General features: G+C 36.5%; 1 protein-coding gene across 3 annotated transcripts in view; it reads left to right on the forward strand.

Moving 5' to 3' along the window:
* The window catches only part of mboat2b (membrane bound O-acyltransferase domain containing 2b), a 55,525-nt gene that overhangs the window by 9,360 nt on the left and 26,333 nt on the right, over positions 1-19,832 (forward strand). For 2 of the 3 annotated variants that reach the window (XM_067417550.1, XM_067417549.1), the window contains exon 2: positions 16,223-16,368. In XM_067417550.1, coding sequence (XP_067273651.1) covers positions 16,223-16,368 — 146 coding nt within the window. Of the gene's footprint in view, positions 1-11,055; positions 11,663-16,222; positions 16,369-19,832 lie in introns of those variants that run through there. The other variant, XM_067417551.1, reaches the window with a different exon arrangement.

Raw genomic sequence — 19,832 nt, forward strand, 5'->3', positions numbered from 1 at the left:
TCCTATAATTTACTCCCCCTCAAGTCATCCTATAGATGTATATTACGTTCTTCTTTCAGACGAATACAATCAAAGTTATATAAAAAGATGTCCTTGCTAATACAAGATTTATAATGGTAGTGAATGGCAGCCCAAAATTTGAAGCCCATAAAAGTGCATCCATCCATTATAAAAGTAATCCACATGGCTTTGGGGGGTTAATAAAGGCCTTCTCTAACTGAATCGACAGGTTTGTGTAAGAAAAATATCCATATTTAAAACTTTATAAAGGAAAATATATAGCGTCCAGCAGACACCCTCCCTTATTCAACTTACAAAGAAGATGTAATGTCTCTTTTAGTTCAAACACTTAAGGCTGATTTATATACTTCTGCGTCAGACCTGCGGCATAGTCTCTTCGATTTCCATTTCTATTTCTGTGTCCTTGTCCGCATCGATATGCAGGCCGTGTCCCTCTGCATGTGTACCCCTGAGGGAGGGGTTCTGGCAGACAAATCACAGCGCTTACGGTCTGTGTGGAATTGACGCGTTATTACATTTTTGGAGAGGTGCACGTCAGGGTGCAACACACAGCCTATGATGTAGCGGCGTTGGGCTATACACAACGTTTACGTCTTATGTTTATGCTTTTTCCGTAAGTTGAATATGGAAGGCGGTCTGCTGGAAACTAGATATTTTACTTTATAACGTGTTTACAAAAACGCATCGATTCTCTGCAGAAGGCCTTTATTACCCCTCCGGAGCCATGTGAATTAATTTTATAATGGGTGGATTACAACGCTTTTTTTGGCTTCAAATTTAGGGCAGCCATTTAATGCCATTATAATGCTTGGAAGAGCCAGGATATTTTTTTCTCCAATTGTGTTCGTCTGAAAGAAGAATGTCTTATATACACCTAGGATGGCCTGGAGGTGAGTAATTCATGGGCTAATTAAAATGTTTGGGTGAACTATCCCTTTAATTGTGCAAGATTAATAATCCTGCCTATTTATGCATTTAGATTATTGTTGCCATATTTAACAACTTTTATTTAAAATGATATCAGGGGTGGGGAACTCCGGTCCTGGAGAGCCTCAGTCCAGCAGAGTTCAGCTCCAACCCTGATAAAACTCACCAGCCTTCAGCTTTCTAGAAACCCTTCAGACCTTGATTAGCTTGCTCAGTTGTGTTTGATTAGGGTTGAAGCAAAACTGCAGGACTGAGGCTCTCCAGGACCGGAGTTTGCCACCACTGATAATGTATATTATTGATTTGTTGAATGACTAACCAATTTGACCCACCCATAATTGTTTAATCTTTTAGTCCTTTAATGTTTAAAGGTGCACATAAAAAAATGAATTTACCATGGCATAGTTGAATAACAAGAGTTCAGTACATGCATCACATAGAGTGAGTCTCAAACACCATTATTTCCTACTTCATATATAAATCTTGTTTGTGAAAACACCACAGAAAAACAAGTGATTCTCAACATAACACCAACTGTGATGCAATCACTGGGATCATTAATATGTATATGCCAGCACATGCGTCACGCGAGGATAGCGAAAATGGCACATCATGGAAATAGATGTTTTGTTCTAAGCTATGCAGGGAAGGAATTTTCATAATCTTACCACAGAACAAAACGGTCAACAGGAATGCTTATCTGAATCCGGATACCGCAACAATTTAATTAAGAGTTGTTAGTTTGCTTGACCCATTTCACCACAGACAGTTTTTCTAACCTGGACAATAGTAAGCGTCACTCAGCGTCTGATACTAAAGAAGCGACAATTCAAACTATATCCCTGCAAGTGGTAAGTAGTGATTTTATCCACTTATTGACTGTCTAAACAGTTTCTGATTAAATTTAAAGTTCCTTAGTGAGACAACATTAAAGATAATATCCCGTGTTGTCTAGATCGAACGCAAGATGCTAGTGCAGTAACAATAGGAAACTCCAAGTATACAACAGTATGACAAATGTCAAAGATTAATATTATTTCCTGCCAGTGTTGTCATACAAATCTACAAAATACAGCCGTAAATACACATGGCAATCCCTTTGGACGGATAGAATTATAATTTGGCCTATATTTCATGAACAACACATAACTCAGGATCTAAGTTAACTATGTTAGTTTAGTTGTTTACAGATCGCTCACTTGACCCTTCTAGCTAACACCACCTTCTCCTCCTCTTGAGTTGAAATGGTAGTAATTTGACAAGGCATCATAAATTTGTTAAAAGGAACTACTGTACAAACAACATATTTGTGTGCTAACATTACCCAGTTCGCTGTTTAGAGTTTGTGACTCAAAGTGAAGCTATCATTGTAGAATCATACGGTGACACATTACAGTGATTAAAATGTTTTAAAAATGTTTTTAAAATGCTAAAAACAAAGTTGTGACTGCTTACGATATGAGTTAACAGTTCACGTGTATATTTGATGTCATATGCTAGTTCACATGTAGGCTGAAGTTATAGTAGCCTACTGACGTTACGTTTTGCAGGTCTTACTGAAAATAAAGACTAAACTTACCACTCAAAAGCATCCACTTCCAATGTCAAAACAATAGGTTGTTCTTCAAAACCTTTATCTCCGACAGAAACAGGATCCAACATAAGGTTTGATGCATAATCTCTCCATGATGGACAGTATGGATGTGTTTCTGTCACTGAAATGAGCCACGCAGTGAAACAGCCAATCAGAGCAGAGCTCAACATTAATATGCTTGACCCTTCCAATTAAGGCAAAAACAGGCAATTTCATTCTAGGGACAATTTCTGGGGTTGTAAATGGACCTGTAAACCCTTATATGGACAATGTTAACCCTTAAATAAGTCACATACCCTATATGTAGATATCAGAGAACAATTTAAACTATTGTTTTAACTCAATCTTAGGCACCTTTAAGCACAATGTTTTGCAATTGTTAAAAATGGTTATAAAATGACATTTTATCTCAAAGCGAGAACAATTGAAGTATGTTTTTTCATGAAATATATTTCTCTGAAAGTTTTTGTGGTCGATCCTGTCATGGAGAGCCCTGTCAATCCCAGCTAAATGTAATAATAAGATCATCTGATCTATAACTGATGCTAAGTGCAAGCAAGCATAAGTGATATCAATTCCACTTCAAGTCCAGTCCATTTCTAAGATGAATTAACCAACTTTTGCCTTTGTATACTAAATACACAACCTCATTCGACATTCATATCTCTGATGCATTGTTTTGGAAGCACTTGGAATGGTCCATCTCCTCTAGATTTCACCGTAGCTTCAAGGACGTAGTATTATGTAATGGTTATCCTTACCTGCTCAGTTGACAGGAGCATGAGTGCACCATGTGCATTAGCAGCACCGATAAATAATTGAGTATCTAATGCACTGTTTGGAGGGAGCACTTAGTGCTCAAGAGCGATTTAATCATCGGCTAACTGCTCGCCATGTAATTCCAATGCTATAGCCAAGGTCAGGCGTTTGATTAGGGAGATTAATGGGTTAAGCGCTGTAGAGCTCACCCTGCCATAGATGGTTCTTGCTTAGATGTTATGATGGACTTTCATGAATATAGGAAGAAAATTCATGGGAAAAAAAAATATTATTAGGTTTAGTTGCATCTCGTTGCAAGAGATTTGTAAAAGGATACTTTGCTTTGATCTCTACAGAAGTGCTTGGAGTGGAAAGCAAATCAATCATCCCAAGAGTGTGGCTTTTGACAGCTGAAAAGACTGATGACTGAATCGGGCAGCTTTCATTCTGTACCTCAGTGTCCTCTTTTATTTTTAGGAGGACCGTGTCCTAGCAACAGGCTTCTCAAGGATTGCCACAAAAAGCCGATGCACTTAAAGCCGAAGTGTGTCATTTCTGCACCTCTAGTGACACTAAATGGAACTGCAAAATAGTGATTGTTTTGAACAGATTTCCCATAGACTTTCCTTGATTGTTATTGGTATGGATAGGCATAATTGGCCTTAAGGCTTAAAGGGTTAGTTCACCCAAAAATTAAATTTATGTAATTAATGATTCACCCTAATGTCGTTCCACACCCCTAAGACTTCCGTTCATCGTCAGAACACAGTTTAAGATTATATTTAGTCCGGCAGCGTATCTAAGTGTAGGCACACTATACTGTCCATGTCCAAAAAGGGAATAAAAACTTCATCAAAGTAGTCCATATGTGACATCAGTTAGTTAACTTGAATCTCTTGAAGCATCAAAAATAAATTTTGGTCCAAAAATAGCAAAAACTATGGCTTTATTCAGCATTGTCTTCTCTTTCGCGTTTATTTTCAAAATAAAGATTCAAACGGTCATGAATCAGCGGATTGTTTTATGATTCGGATCGCCAATGTCACCGGATTTCAGCAGTTTGACACGCGATCCAAATCATGAATCAATAAGATGATTCATGACCGTTTGAATCTTTATTTGAGGATTGAAAACAAATGCGGAAGAGAAGACAATGCTGAATAAAGTCGTAGTTTTTGTTATTTTTGGACCAAAATGTATTTTCAATGCTTCAAGAGATTCTAATTAACCAACTGATGTCACATATGGACTACTTTGATGATGTTTCTATTCCCTCTCTGGATAGGGGTGTTATAGGTGTGGAACGACATTAGGGTGAGTCATTAATGACATAAATTTAATTTTGGGTGAACTAACCCTTTAAGGCATAATTGGTCTTAAAGGGATACTTCACCGCTTTTACATATTAAGCTATGTTATTCCCTTATTCCCCCTTATGTTATACCCCTCTCTCGTCTCAGTGCGTGCACTTAATCGCTCTGATGCGTGGTGATCTGATAGCATTTAGCTCAGCCCACTAAGCCCAGTTCATTCATTATGGTACCAAACAGAGATCAAGTTAGAAGCGACCAAACACCTCCATGTTTTCCCTATTTAAATACAGTTACATAAATAGTTGAACGATCAAGTATGGTGACATAAAATAAAACGCAGCGTTTTTCTAAGCAGATTAAAAAGGAGAACTATAATGTATGGGGGATTAGCACTTCTGAGAGTACTTCGACTCGGCGCAGTAAAAGGTCCCGGCTGAAACATCCTCCCTCACATCTCCCCCTCCCCCTCTCATATCTGTCAATAGGGGGGAGGGGGGACTTTTTACTGCGCCGAGTTATCCTTACCATTATCATAATCGTTACCATTATCGTAATCAACACAGATTTCTTGACATATAAAATAGAACACATTGTAAGACCGAAAATTACATAATGCTGGCTATCTTGAGACGTCTAGCATTACGGGCTGACCTGTTTCAAGCCCTGAGCTCTTTACAACATTTCTTTAAATACATAGAACCAGATGCATACCCAGAACCATTTGAAGCTCTTTCAAATGTAAGTACGAGTTCACAATAGGAATTTGCATTAATCAAGTCCTGTAGACTTGTATGGATTAGAGGCCAAATGGCTGAAAGCCACACCCACCATACACCAAGACAAAATATTTTTAAACATTTATGATGTTCTAGTTTACTTCTGTGGAGTTGAGATATTTGTACCAGTCGCACAGAGACATTTCAAACGATATCAAACACATAATACTGTATCGTGTGGATTGACATTGTAATAGAGAGATTTTGGGTGTATTTTCAGTGATCTCAGCATGAGAGAGGGTAGGAGTTGGGGGAGAGGGGGTCATCAGGGAAAGATTAGCTGATCCTGAGGTGAGACTTGCATCTCCATTGGTGTGTGAGGGACAATTCAGATGTTAATTTCCTTTGTTTTCTCAGAGAGTACTTGTTCCTCAATGAGACATTTCAGCATCTGCTAGTTTTTTCAGCCTTACAACATAAATACACATAAAGTCATCATGGTATGTGAAGTTTGGCTGAATGTAGCATCCTGTGACCTACCGCGAAACTGATCCCAGCCAAGTTTACATGGAAACTTTTAGTTTTAATCGATGATTAATTGATGAATCCGAACACAGTGTTTACAATACATGAACGCTAAATAAAGTGGTCAGGTTTATGTGCGTTTATATGTCACAAGCTTAACATCAGATTTAATCTTTTGACAGTTTTCCAATGTTGGCGCATACTAGCCACCCGTCTGCTATCGCGTCCTTTCTTTGTTTAAAAAAGCACACTTAATGTTTATCTATTTTGGGTCCTGATTACAAGATGATGAGAACATAGAGCTTTGTGCCATGCTGCTTATATTTATCAAACAGTAAATGCGCCCCTTCCCACACCAAAATCAAGGCATCTGTGCCTTGTTTTTTTAAGTCTAAAGCAAGAATGAAATGGTCCTGCAGCACTTCACAGACAATAAGTGGAATGAGAATTTTAGAATGGTATGACAGTCATTTATGACACTATGGCCCGATTTCACAGTCAGGGTTTAGATTAAGCCAGGATTAGGCCATTGTTCAATTAGAGCAATGAAGTAGCTTTAATAAACGTGCCTTCAAAAAAAACATTACTGATGTGCATCTTGAGACAAAACAATGACATATTTTAAGAACACTTAAACACTAATTTAACTTTGCTGAGCCTGGTGTCTTTAAAAGCGTTTCTTTGACTAAAAAGGAATTTTTTCAGCTCTGAAACTTAGAGGATATTCTTATATTACCATGACCTTTTATATATCAAAAGCTCAAGGGAAAGTTGATTCCTCAACTCGTCACCCCTTTAAAATAGTCCATGTGACTTCAGTGGTTCAACCTTAATTTTATGAAATGACAATAATAATTGTGTCTCCTACGCAGTTTACATTGTAAATAGTGCAGCGCTTTCGAGTTCTACGGCAGCCGATGCTATTCACGTGAGCACCACGACACATGCGTGTGATTACGTAGAAGATGCACTGCGTAGGAGACTGACTCACAGATGAGGATAAATTGTTGAATAAAGTGGTTATGTTTTTTTGTTTTTGTGCGCAAAAAGTATTTTCGTCGCATCATAAAATTAAGATTGAACTACTAGAAAGTAGTCACGTAGACTACTTTAACAATGTCTTTACTACCTTTCTAGGCTTTTAAAGTATCAATTAAATTGTGTTTGGGGTCAGAGAGCTCTCGGATTTCATCAAAAATATCTTAATTTATGTTCCTAAAGATGAACAAAGGTCTTACAGGTTTGGAATGACATGAGGGTGAGAAATGAATGACAGAAATTAAAGGTGCCCTAGAATGAGTTGAAACAATATGTTAAATTATTCTCTATCTATATAGAGGGTATATGGCTTATTTAAGGGCAAAATTTGTCCAGATACAGTTTGACAGGTCCATTTACAGCCCTATAAATTGTCCCTAGGATGTAATGCTCTGTTTTTGCCTTATTAAGGAGCTCTCTCTCTCGCGCGTGGATGATCTGAAAACACCAATAAACAAGAAGGCTGCATTTCCGCCATCTCCATTTGAGACGTTCTGCCTAAAGTGTCATTTAGTCTACATTTTAGACTTGTCTTTTTTCGTCAACGATATTGCATGTTTATATAACGTTAGTCACAATGTAGGCTAACGTTACGCAGTGACTGTGATGTACTCTGAAATAAAAGCATGCAAAAACATTATAGGCCTACTTCAGTTCTCATATAAATATATAACTTATATTTTTACAAAATGAATAGCCTTGTCAAATGACTGTCTTTTTAACTTATATGGTGGAAAAGGTGACGTTTGCTAGAAGGATCGAGTGAACGATCTGTAAGCAATATGCAATACGGTTGTATTTTGTAATACAAAGTAATATTAACCTTTGTCATTAGACACACTATTTAGTTTTGTATGGTACTTGGAGTTTCCTGTTGTTACTGTATTAGCATCTTGCATTATCTAGACAATGCTGTCTCTCTAAGAAACTTTCAATTTTAATCAGAAATTGTTTAAACAGTCAATAAGTGGATAAATCACTACTTACTGCTTGCAGGAATATAGTTGTAATTGCCCCTTTCTTCATTTTAAGACGCTGAGCGAAGCTTGCTTGAAATGGGCCGAACAAACGAACGATCTTGAATTAAATTGTTGTGGTATCCGATTATAAATAACATCAAACATGACTGTTGACATAAAGAAAGTCCTCACGTCTCCTTCACAGCCTGGAACATGACGTGTGTCCATGATCTGCCGTTTTTGCTATCTTCCAGTGTCGCTTGTTTACCTGCAGTCCCGATGATTCGCCTGCGTAGTTCCGCCTGACAATGCACATGTTTGGACATATGCAAATGTTGGGGGCGTATATATTAATGATCCCAGCGATTGCGTCATGGTTGGCATTATGTTGAGAATCACTTATTTTTTCGTGGTGTTTTTCATGCACGAGATTTACATAAGAAGTAGGAGGCAATGGTGTTTGAGACTCACAGTATGTGATGTCCATGTACTGAACTCTTATTATTTCACTATGGTAAGGTTAATTCAATTTTTCATTCTAGGGCACCTTTAATTTCATATTTGGATGAACTTTTTACTTTTAACATTTTAAATCTAAAGTTTTTATATTTTCATTTACATTTTTTTTTTTACTAAACTATGCTTTGTAATATTACCTTGTAGGGCTGTACGATATTGAAGAAAAATGTGATATGCAATATCTTGTTAAAAAATGTTATATTCGAGATGTGTTATACGATATTGCTATTAGTGTGTAAAATATATTTAAATTATATATATATATATGCAGGTCCTTCTCAAAATATTAGCATATTGTGATAAAGTTCATTATTTTCCGTAATGTAATGATAAAAATTAAACTATCATATATTCTAGATTCATTGCACACCAACTGAAATATTTCAGGTCTTTTATTGTTTTAATACTGATGATTTTGGCATACAGCTCATGAAAACCCAAAATTCCTATTTCAAAAAATTAGCATATCATGAAAAGGTTCTCTAAACGAGCTATTAACCTAATCATCGGAATCAACTAATTAACTCTAAACACCTGCAAAAGATTCCTGAGGCTTTTAAAAACTCCCAGCCTGGTACATTACTCAAAACCGCAATCATGGGTAAGACTGCCGACCCGACCCTGTCCAGAAGGCCATCACTGACACCCTCAAGTGAGAGGGTAAGACACAGAAAGAAATTTCTGAACCAATAGGCTGTTCCCAGAGTGCTGCTCAAGGCACCTCAGTGGGAAGTCTGTGGGAAAGGCAAAAGTGTGGCAAAAAATGCTGCACAATGAGAAGAGGTGACCGGACCCTGAGGAAGATTGTGGAGAAGGATTAATTCCAGACCTTGTGGGACCTGCGGAAGCAGTGGACTGAGTCTGGAGAAGAAACATCCAGAGCCACAGTGCACAGGCGTGTGCAGGAAATGGGCTACAGGTGCCACATTCCCCAGGTCAAGCCACTTTTAAACCAGAGACAGCGCCTGACCTGGGCTACAGAGAAGCAGCACTGGACTGTTGCTCAAATTTTGCATGCCATTCGGAAATCAAGGTGCCAGAGTCTGGAGGAAGACTAGGGAGAAGGAAATGGCAAAATGCCTGAAGTCCAGTGTCAAGTACCCACAGTCAGTAATGGTCTGGGGTGCCATGTCAGCTGCTGGTGTTGGTCCACTGTGTTTTATCAAGGGCAGGGTAAATGCAGCTAGCTATCAGGAGATTTTGGAGCACTTCATGCTTCCATCTGCTGAAAAGCTTTATGAAGATGAAGATTTGGTTTTTCAGCACAACCTGGCACCTGCTCACAGTGCCAAAACCACTGGTAAATGGTTTACTGACCATGGTATTACTGTGCTCAATTGGCCTCCCAACTCTCCTGACCTGAACCCCATAGAGAATCTGTGGGATATTGTGAAGAGAAAGTTGAGAGACGCAAGACCCAACACTCTGGATGAGCTTAAGGCCGCTATCGAAGCATCCTGGGCCTCCATCACACCTCAGCAGTGCCACAGGCTGATCGCCTCCACGCCACGCCGCATTGAAGCAGTCATTTCTGCAAAAGGATTCCCGACCAAGTGTTGAGTGCATAACTGAACATAATTATTTGAAGGTTGACTTTTTTGTATTAAAAACACTTTTCTTTTATTGGTCGGATGAAATATGCTAATTTTTGGGTTTTCATGAGCTGTATGCCAAAATCATCAGCATTAAAACAATAAAAGACCTGAAATATTTCAGTTGGTGTGCAATGAATCCAAAATATATGGAAGTTTAATTTTTTTATAACATTATGGAAAATAATTCACAATATGCTAATTTTTTGAGAAGGACCTGTGTGTGTGTGTGTGTGTGTGTGTGTATATATATATATACTATAAACTGAGAATGATGCCATTTATGTGTTTCACATAATTACTGGGAAAAGAATGCATCGCTACAACTTCTGAAAGTGACCAGCAAAAATAAATGTCATATATGTGACAATACAATTTTAACATTATTGTAAACAAACAAAAAATGTAATGATATTTAATTACCTCTTTGCTTGACTTGGTAATATAGTTATATCAAATTAAAACTGAACATCAAGAACATCCAGATACACAAAGACACCTAAACTAGGGCAGGATGATTATTTTCGTTTTTTAAATTTATCTTTGTTATTAAAAATAAGAACTAAAAACAGTAGTCTTCACATGAATTAAATATACACTGATACATAATAAAGCTACAAAGGTTATTCAGTCAAGATCACAGTGATTTGCTCTTGTTTCTTCTGTTGTTTGACAGACAGCGGTAGGTTTACTGTATTAGCAGGCTGTTACTTTAAGACCTAATGCATGGATCCTATTGACACACATTCAGCTTCTTTCCCCGACTGATATCGTTCTCTAAACGCATAACCGACTGGGTTTACATGAATACTCATCAAGACAGCCATTTTGATGTAATTTTGTGTGGGTGTATATTCACAATGTTAAAGTAGCCTAATCATTCAGATATTGCGCGCCATTGCGATATGCGTTGTGCGACATGTACATTTGCGATATTTCGATAATTTTGATATATTGCAGAGCACTATTACTTGGAAAATTACAGAAAACTAGTAACTCTGCCGTGTGAGTGTTTCAAATACAGAAACGGGATTGACATGTTTCTCTCTTCTGACCATTGTAATCAATCATATTTTTTTCCCTCTTTCATAGAAACGCTATTGTGGATTTTTTTCTCTTGCTTTTGAGGCAAATGGAATTGCAAAAAAACGTGTAGTAGTTTCACTATAGAAGTTTACCCAGCGGTTAAACAGCTTCCACTTCTGAGAACAATGGAAATGTGAAAAGGGTCCTTGGGCGCATTTAGTATCTCAGCAGTGACATTCACCTGATGAAGTGAGAAGGCCTTTTTTTCCGCTTTCTCTGCATCAGCTGAACTTGATGAATCTTCAGGATATTTCCAGCCAAGCCCAAGAACAGATGCCTTGCCTCTGAGTCACACATACAGAAAAATAGGATGTATCTGCTGCATATCAAAATCTGTTGGTTTGGCAAATTCTCTGATGTAGCCAGCTTCAGCTCTAGGGTGATGGGGACCTCTGCTCAGGTTCGTCTGCACTGACACAGGAGACAAGGCACCAGGTAACCTGGACATAAAGGAGACTAGGATTGTAATGAGACACATCAAGGATCATTAATTAAAGAACATAGTGAGAGAAAGAAAGAAAGAAAGAGAGGTCCAACTTTTCTGGCCAGCTTGCCTCATAACAGCAACGCGAGCAACATGGAGCAGTACAGATCTGCTGAGTTATTGATGGAGGTGAGCAGGTTCAAGGCTGTTATTTGAGTTCTTCATGTAATTTGCATATGGGGAATATGCTCTTCTGCCATATTGCACCATCATTTCAAGCCTAGAGCAACTATATTAAAGAGGTCAAATGAGGCTGCACAATATGTAGGTTATGAAACAATTCTTTCTTTTTTCTTCAACATTTCTTTCTTTTTTGTGGAATAGTTATCCATATGTCATACATATTATTGTGTTATACCTAAAGTCAGACAGCACAGACTGCACAGACAATAACTCCTTAACGTTTATGATTAAATTAAATCAGACCCAATTTAACAGCTTAATAGTTTCACTAAAAATGATTTTATCTGCCAAAATGATAAAGCAATAATTATACATAAATGGGCTTATGAGTAGGCTTTGTTAAGCTGAATTGTCAAACATTCTGAAGTTTATAGATTCATCTACTTTCATAGATGCAAACTCCTCACCTTTAGGTGAGAATTCACAATTTTGAGATCAAAATAGGTCGCCTACGAGATTTACGTAGATCCTATGAAAAAGTGTTGTGGGCTGATCTTTTTTTTCCACGTTTTGTGAAGAATGACATTACAAAGTAATATAGAAATAGGGTTTAACTTACAGGCGGTGTACAAAGTATCCCATATTGATGCATTTGTAAGCAGTGGGATCTTCAGTTTCTAGTGTTAATGAAGCTAAGCAAATTTCCAACATACACTTTGTCTTGTTTTTGTTTATGTATTTAGCTCTCACATTTATTAAATCCTTTTTTTTGTGTGTTTTATGAGTGTTTTTAGGGTTGTTTTGCCCTGCATAAAACACAAAAAAAACGTTTTACCTCTTACCTGTTAGAATTAGTTATCAGGGACAGGCAGATAACTATATAATTATATATATATATAATTTTTAATGATCATTTTGTCAATACTTACTCACCCTCAAGTTGTTCCAAACCTGTATGAGTTTCTGTTTAACACAAAAGAAGATATTTTAAAGAATGTTGGTAACCAGTTGATGGCACTCATTGACTTCTATAGTAGGAAAAAAATTGCATGAAAGTCAATGGTTACCAACATTCTTTAAAATATCTTCTTTTGTGTTCAACAGAAGAAATAAACCCATACAGGTTTGGCACAACATGAGGGTGAGTAAATGATCCCTTAAAACTATCCCTTTAAAAGGCCTGCGAGTTCAGTTCGTTTTTCCTTGTTTTTCTCTTTCTGCTGCTTTAATTTACAACTGGCTGTTAAGGGAGAGCTTGTGAATGAGCCTTTTTAATGCTCTCCTATAAAAATGTTTGCTCAATCCTCTCTCATCTTCCCTTGTCTGCCCTTAACATCAAGCTCTTATGAGAGCATGCTTTATAATCTGTATTGATATATTGAGTTGGTGTCATCTTTCATGGCACCTTTTCTCTAAGTCTGAATCAAAGTAGGATGTGCCATCTGTTTACTTGGTGCTGAGAAACTGAACACTATGGTAAAAGAGTACATCTCTAATTGGAGCATCTCACAATCTTTCACAAAAGTTAAATGCTAAGCTTTCTTTTGGAATTGCGTTATGTTTGTGATTTATATAATACATTTGTTTTTTTGGTTTTTTTAAAAGTCACATATGCTCAGTTTGCTCACCAAGGCTGAATTTATTTAATAAAAATTACTGTACAATTATATTGTGAAATATAAAGTGTAATTTATTCAGAGTGTTATTTATTCGTGTCATGGCAAAACTGAATTGTTAGCACTATTATTCCAGTCTTCAATCTCACATAATTATTCAGAAATCATTTTAATATGCTGATTCGCTGCTCAAGAATTTTTTTTTTAGGGCTGTCATAATTAACACAGCGCACATTTTCTGTTTGAGCCATAGCTTAACCCGCAGTTGGAGAAAGTGAGATAAGTCATAGACGTAAAGGATGCAGCAGCAAAAATTAATAGGGAAAGAAAAGGGTTAACATTATCATCACTAACTTAACTTTTATTAGACTCCAGGTCGAAAGAAAAGTGCGTTTTTACACTGAGCACATTCTCTGCAGTGTGAGCGCTCTTGCTTATATCCAAGGTAAATAATTAACGCCATCACCACTTACTAGGGCTGTCAAAATTGCTCAAAAATGACGTTTGAATATTCCCTCTAAAACAAACACGAATATTCAAACTATTTGAACATCTGGGTGCGCATTTTGTCAATGACGTGCATTTCGTCAATAACAGGACAAATTAATACAAAGAGCCATTAACTACTTGTATAGGTAGTCTATTTAAGTTTATACATATTTGACAACGTAAGTAAGTAAAGCTGTCAATACTATTTTTTTAGTAGAAACAACTCAGTAGAATCAACTTTAAGTTCATGTAGTTACATGAGTTTTTTAAGTAATGTGAACATGGATGATTTGAGTGCAACTTACAACAGTGAAAGTTTTTTGAGTGTGTTTTTATAGCACATTTGTTGCACATTTTAACTATTTAGCTGTGTGATTTACTGCAGGTTTTGTGTGTGCTTCATGTTTGTTGCAAGTATGGCAGATGGACCTGTGTGAGAGAGCAACAGGAAGCCTGCAAAGAAAGCAACAGAAGCTGGCACACGAGTCTCTTGTCAAAATTGATGGTCCTTCATCTGTCATGGATTATGTATGTTGTGTCTAAAACATTATGTGAGTCTTCAAAATGATGTGTAACAGCATGCAAAGATTGGTGGTTCATAATGGAGTTCTTTGACTCGAAAGTAGTAAAACTTATTCAGAGAGGCATATTCTTTCAAATCAGATTTCGTAATATCCAAGCTCAGGTAATTTCGAAGACATTTTTTCTGCATTCAAGCATGATAATATAGATTATTTGGAGCTTTATATATATTTTTGACATGTTTATAATTACAGCATTGCTAGTGCTGTGTACAAGTTAGAGCATGCTGCCAAGAATCTCCCATAATCCCCTTTGGTCTGGTCTGCAGACCACAATGTGTCGCCTGACATGTATTGGATGTTGCAAAAACAAGTTGTGTCCTTGTTGTGGTAGATTTATTAAGTGCTGCTCCACAGCCGTTGAATGCAGATGTGGATGATTAGGACAGCAATATAATTTATTTTCGTAGCAAGCATCCTTACATGTCGTGTGCATTCTTGAATTACTTGACAGCTAGCAAGACTGTAATATATATTCAGCTATTCTGCAGACTTGATGAATTTTATTTGCATAAAGCGTAGGAATAAAGGTATTTGCAGACGTTTGGTTGAAGATACTGTATATATCTGTCTTCAACAAATGACTTGCAGCTGAAATTTCACAGCTGTGTCCATTCAAGAAATAACTCCCAGACTCATGCTGTTGATGTCTTTGGCTTTCACGAGAAGCATGTCAGTGTGAAGCTCAAAGCATTATCTTTTAAGTAGGTCACAAGGCTTGCAGTGTCCTGGAATACTGCAGGAACCTGGGTGAGAGTCCTGCCAACCTTCTGATGTTCTTCTGGAACACTGTTAAGTCATTGTTCTCTGACCCTGTTTGTTTTTATTTAGCCATGATATTTATCCTGCTTATTGTTTCTTCTAAATTCCATTGTCTACACTATAATCTTCACTTCACACCTGGGGCAAGTGACATGTTTCCAGCATCATATATTTTAGTTTTTCTATACACACTGTAATCACAGCCTATTAGAATATATTTGATGTGGAATGTACAACAATGTGGAGCAGTATTTGGACCAATGGGGTTTCACTGTGAGAGGGGCTACCAAGCATGACAAAATGGATATGGAAAACAAATGACCACAAAATGTCTTGACGCTCGTCACTTTGTGATGTACTAGGAAAGGGAATGTACTGTAAGACTAATTCTACTATAAATATGTACTGTCATGTACTAAAAGATTTGTAGTTGAACAATTTTAAACAAGTATGTTATGATTGTAAATTATGAAATTGTATTTTAGTTTGAAATTGTATTGCAAATAATGATTTTAAATGAGATAATTTCAGCATGTTTTTATTGTGAAGAAGTTTATTATAAAACAAAATTATTATATAATATATTTTATATTTAAATTAGTGCTGGGCAATTGATTAATCGCAATTAACTTCATTCAAAATAAAAGTGTTTACATCATATATACTGTGTATAATTATTATGTGTATATATAAATAAATACACACACATATGTATGTATGTATGTATGTGTATATATTTAAGAATATATATATATATATATATATATATATATATATATATATATATATATATATATATATATATATATATATATATATATATATATATATACAGTACATGCAAATATTTCTTAAATATATAATTATGCACAATACACACATATTATGTAAACAAGGACTTTTATTTTGTATGCAATTAATCAATTGCCCAGCACTAATTTAAATAAAATAAAAGAAACTACTAAATAAATAAAAAGAAAGATTATATTTTCTAATCAGAAAATATCTCAATGAAATAATAATATAATAATAATTACAATTAGAATTTGATTAAATAATTCTTTTGACCATGATGGATTAAGTTTAGTTGAGAAGTAATTTTTCTCTATTTTTTTCAGGTGAACTTCGTAGTATGTCAGCTCTGTGCCTTGCTCACGGCTGTGTGGTTCAGGCTCTATCTGCATCCCAGCAAGACGAGCCCTTTTGTGCGGCATGTGGTGGCCACACTGCTGGGCATCTACTTTGCCCTCTTCTGCTTTGGCTGGTGAGTATTTCCATACTGCCCCATCCCTCTGTGTCCACAAGGAAACTGAAACCAGCTTTTGCTTGTACTCCCAGCTGCTGTACTGCAGGATTTGTGCTGATGTGATGTTCCAGAAAGATACAACAAATGGCAATCAATAGGAAATGTTGCGGTCTGTGAAACGACAGACATTTGATACAGAATAAACAAACAGCTTAAAGGACAATAAAGGAAGCTGAAGCTGAAGTCTGTAGTACACTGTCAAGTATCAAATTTCATGAATTTTTCAGTTGTAAATACACCTGTATGACTTGAGCACAACAGTGACAGGACATTTAAAAAAATATGGAAGTCTTGCTTATGGAAGTCGTCTGCAAAATGAATCGCAACATTAAACTATTTGATTTAAGTCGAAGATACACTGTAAACCCTGACATTCATAATAATTAACTGGTTTGAGTAGGACCAACTTAAATTAAACAAATTAGTTCAGTCAAATATGTGTATTTAGCACTTTCTTTATTCACATAACTGATATATTTTGTTTTTATTTAGACAAACTTAAGTTGAACTTTCTATTTCCCAGCATGCTTTGCCCATGGCTCACACAAGGGGGAGTAAATGCTGAAATTATGACTAATATACAGACTAATATGACTTTTTTGTGTGCAAGATTAATGTTAAGTGGGAGATTTAGTAGTGATTAATGTTTTGTTATGTTAACGTAGAAGAGTTTTTGGGTTTTGGAGAGTTACCATCTTGGTGACAAGTGGTGTATGCTAGCCTGACAAGCCAGACCCACATCGAGATGTTTGGTCTGGAAACTTACCATTGACAGAGCTCAATCCGAGGGGCGGGATAAACGGTTGTCTTTCACACTCCCTCTGCATGCAGTAGGATAGCGCTACCACCAACCAGAGCAATGTGAAGCGGAGCTCATTGATAGAATAAACTTTTGCCGTATCTGGTCGGGAAAACTCAGTACACATCTTCCCTTTTTAAGAATGACTTTAGTGCCGTTCTTTTCTCAGAGAAAAGCTTAACTCCAAGTTTTCCAGAGTCGCGGTCAAAGCTGATTCGAAAGACCGCTGTTCACCAGCTTCTGTGTTTACTAGTAGCACGCAAACAAACTCTGCCGTCATTATGTTAAGCCCCGCCCACCGACTCTATACACAATGTGATTGGCCTGACCAGAGTTTGGTTTTTACAGCTCAGAACTGTATTGAGAGTTGCTAGACGATACTTGCGGCAGATTTGATTTGCTGCCGCTAGGGTGTGTCTAGATTTCTAGGCTAGGTGTATGCGGCTTGGTTTAATGACAGGTGGTGCAAGTATATTAAATGCTTTATATTGTTGCACTCATTCAGCAAGTTCTATACCATGCTATTGTTAACATGTTATCAGATTAGCAAGTTAGCCTATTCTGAATTAGCTTGTTAGCTAAGCTTATACTAATAAAATGTTCACATTGAGGTTACATAAACATTTAAAGGGTTACTTCAACGATTAGCATATGGCTTTGTATCAGTAGAAACCCTGGAGTATATTTCAATGTGTAAGATTAGAAACGTCCTCTATCATGAGTTGATTTAGTTTTATTTGCTATTTTTAGAGCTTGGTCTTGTTCTTTCATAAGTTGTATAATGTCTTGGTTTATCCAGGGTAGAGTGTTTTTGTGTTGTTTGAGCTTGATTTTTTTGAGTGAATTCTTTAATAGTTCTTTCAAGTGTTTTCAGAAATATTTTGCTGTCCTTTTCATAATCAGCCAAAGGTAAAATGTCATCCCAATGTATTTGGTTAGCTTCAGCTATAAAGTTTTGATATTTATTTTTTGGAATTGTGATCATTTCTTTTTTTCCTCTCGCACAAGGATGAAAACGTTTTTTGTTAAGCTTTCTAGTGACAAGAGTTTAATTGTGATCTGATAAACCTTAACATATTAAAGGATTTTGCAATTCTTTCTGGCCTATTTGTAAATATGAGATCAATTTGTGTCCTGGAAGAGTTTGTTATTCGTGTTGGCCCACGGAGAACTTGTGTCAAATCAAACCTGTCTGTGATTTGTTTGAGTTTTTTTCTAGAGGCTTTGTTCTCCCAATTGATGTTAAAATCCCCCATAATAATAAATTCTTTATCAAGATTGCTTTCTTTTAACCCTTAAAGACCTAGAACATTTTTGAGGCGCCTGATGTGCCTCTACTTTTCTTTGTTTTTCTCCCCCAGTCTAGCAGTTAGCATCAAGTGCTATATATCATTTTAAACAGGAGAACCTGAAGTTTCCATCTAGCTCATTTGATGTCCCAATTTTACATTTATTTATTCTGAGAATGGATTCAATTAATATAATTTCAATTAAAATGGCAGCAAAAATGTGATGTTTTTACTGTGAACTCGAACAGAACTTCTTGAAGTTTGGATTTTTTCCTTTAGAAAGTTAGACTTGGTTGTTTTACACTTCCAGATTAAATTTTGTCTACATGTAACAATCCCTCAGCAAGTTATAGCCATTTATTATAACAATATTCAAGGCGTTTCTAGGTTTTTGAGTGAAAACAGGTGTATTTTATTTACTGATAATGTGTCCTAAAAAGTTCAAGTAATAAAGTAAATAGAAAGATTGTTATATTATAACAACACTGAAACAAACATTTTTCTTCAGAGAAATATATTATAATTTGTGCATGAAAAACAAACGCAAACAATACATCAAGTTGTGACAACAAACCGTGAAATAAAATATACTGAGGCTACTTTTACATGTGGGCGGCTATTTTCATAAACGGGCATTTTAACTTCTCTGCACATAATCTTCTCAAACACAAATTGAGGAAAATATAATAGTGAAAATGTGTAAAAACACAAACTACATACAAATAGAGGAATATACTGGCTGTGCTCTAACAGAGAGCGCTTTGCACGCGTTTATTTCTGTTTGGTTTCATGATGCATGCAAATTCACACCCACGTTCATTTTTCAGAGAAACGTGATTCGTGGTTCAAAAGACCAAACACTGTGTTTATTGGTTGAGTTGATGAAAGTTTCAACGAATCTGGACACAGGGGATGGGACTAATAAAAAAAAAAAAATTCTGTTTGGCTCAGGGGAACAACCCACTTGTGTTTCCTGGACAAATCAATGATGCATATTTTGATGACGCATCCACGCCGACTACGGAGCCTCTGAATGATCAATCGCGAGACATAATATACCTATGGAAAGCGGAGATTCTCCTCTTTACTGTGCAGTTTACAGCATGCAGATTGGATTTGCGGTTTAAAAGTTATTAAACATTTTAGAACGATAGTTATTTTTAGCCGCGGGCGGCTGTCTCGGTCTTTAAGGGTTAAAAGCTTTTCAAAATTGTCATAAGAGCTGTTATCTGTAGATGGAGGCCTGTAAATTACAACTAGGGCAAAGGACATTTGTGGAGAAAGGCTGACATTGAGACCTAAACATTCTAATAGGTTACAATTTGACCACTGAA

The sequence above is a fragment of the Pseudorasbora parva genome, chromosome 15 (assembly GCF_024679245.1).
Source record: "Pseudorasbora parva isolate DD20220531a chromosome 15, ASM2467924v1, whole genome shotgun sequence".
NCBI lineage: Eukaryota > Metazoa > Chordata > Actinopteri > Cypriniformes > Gobionidae > Pseudorasbora > Pseudorasbora parva.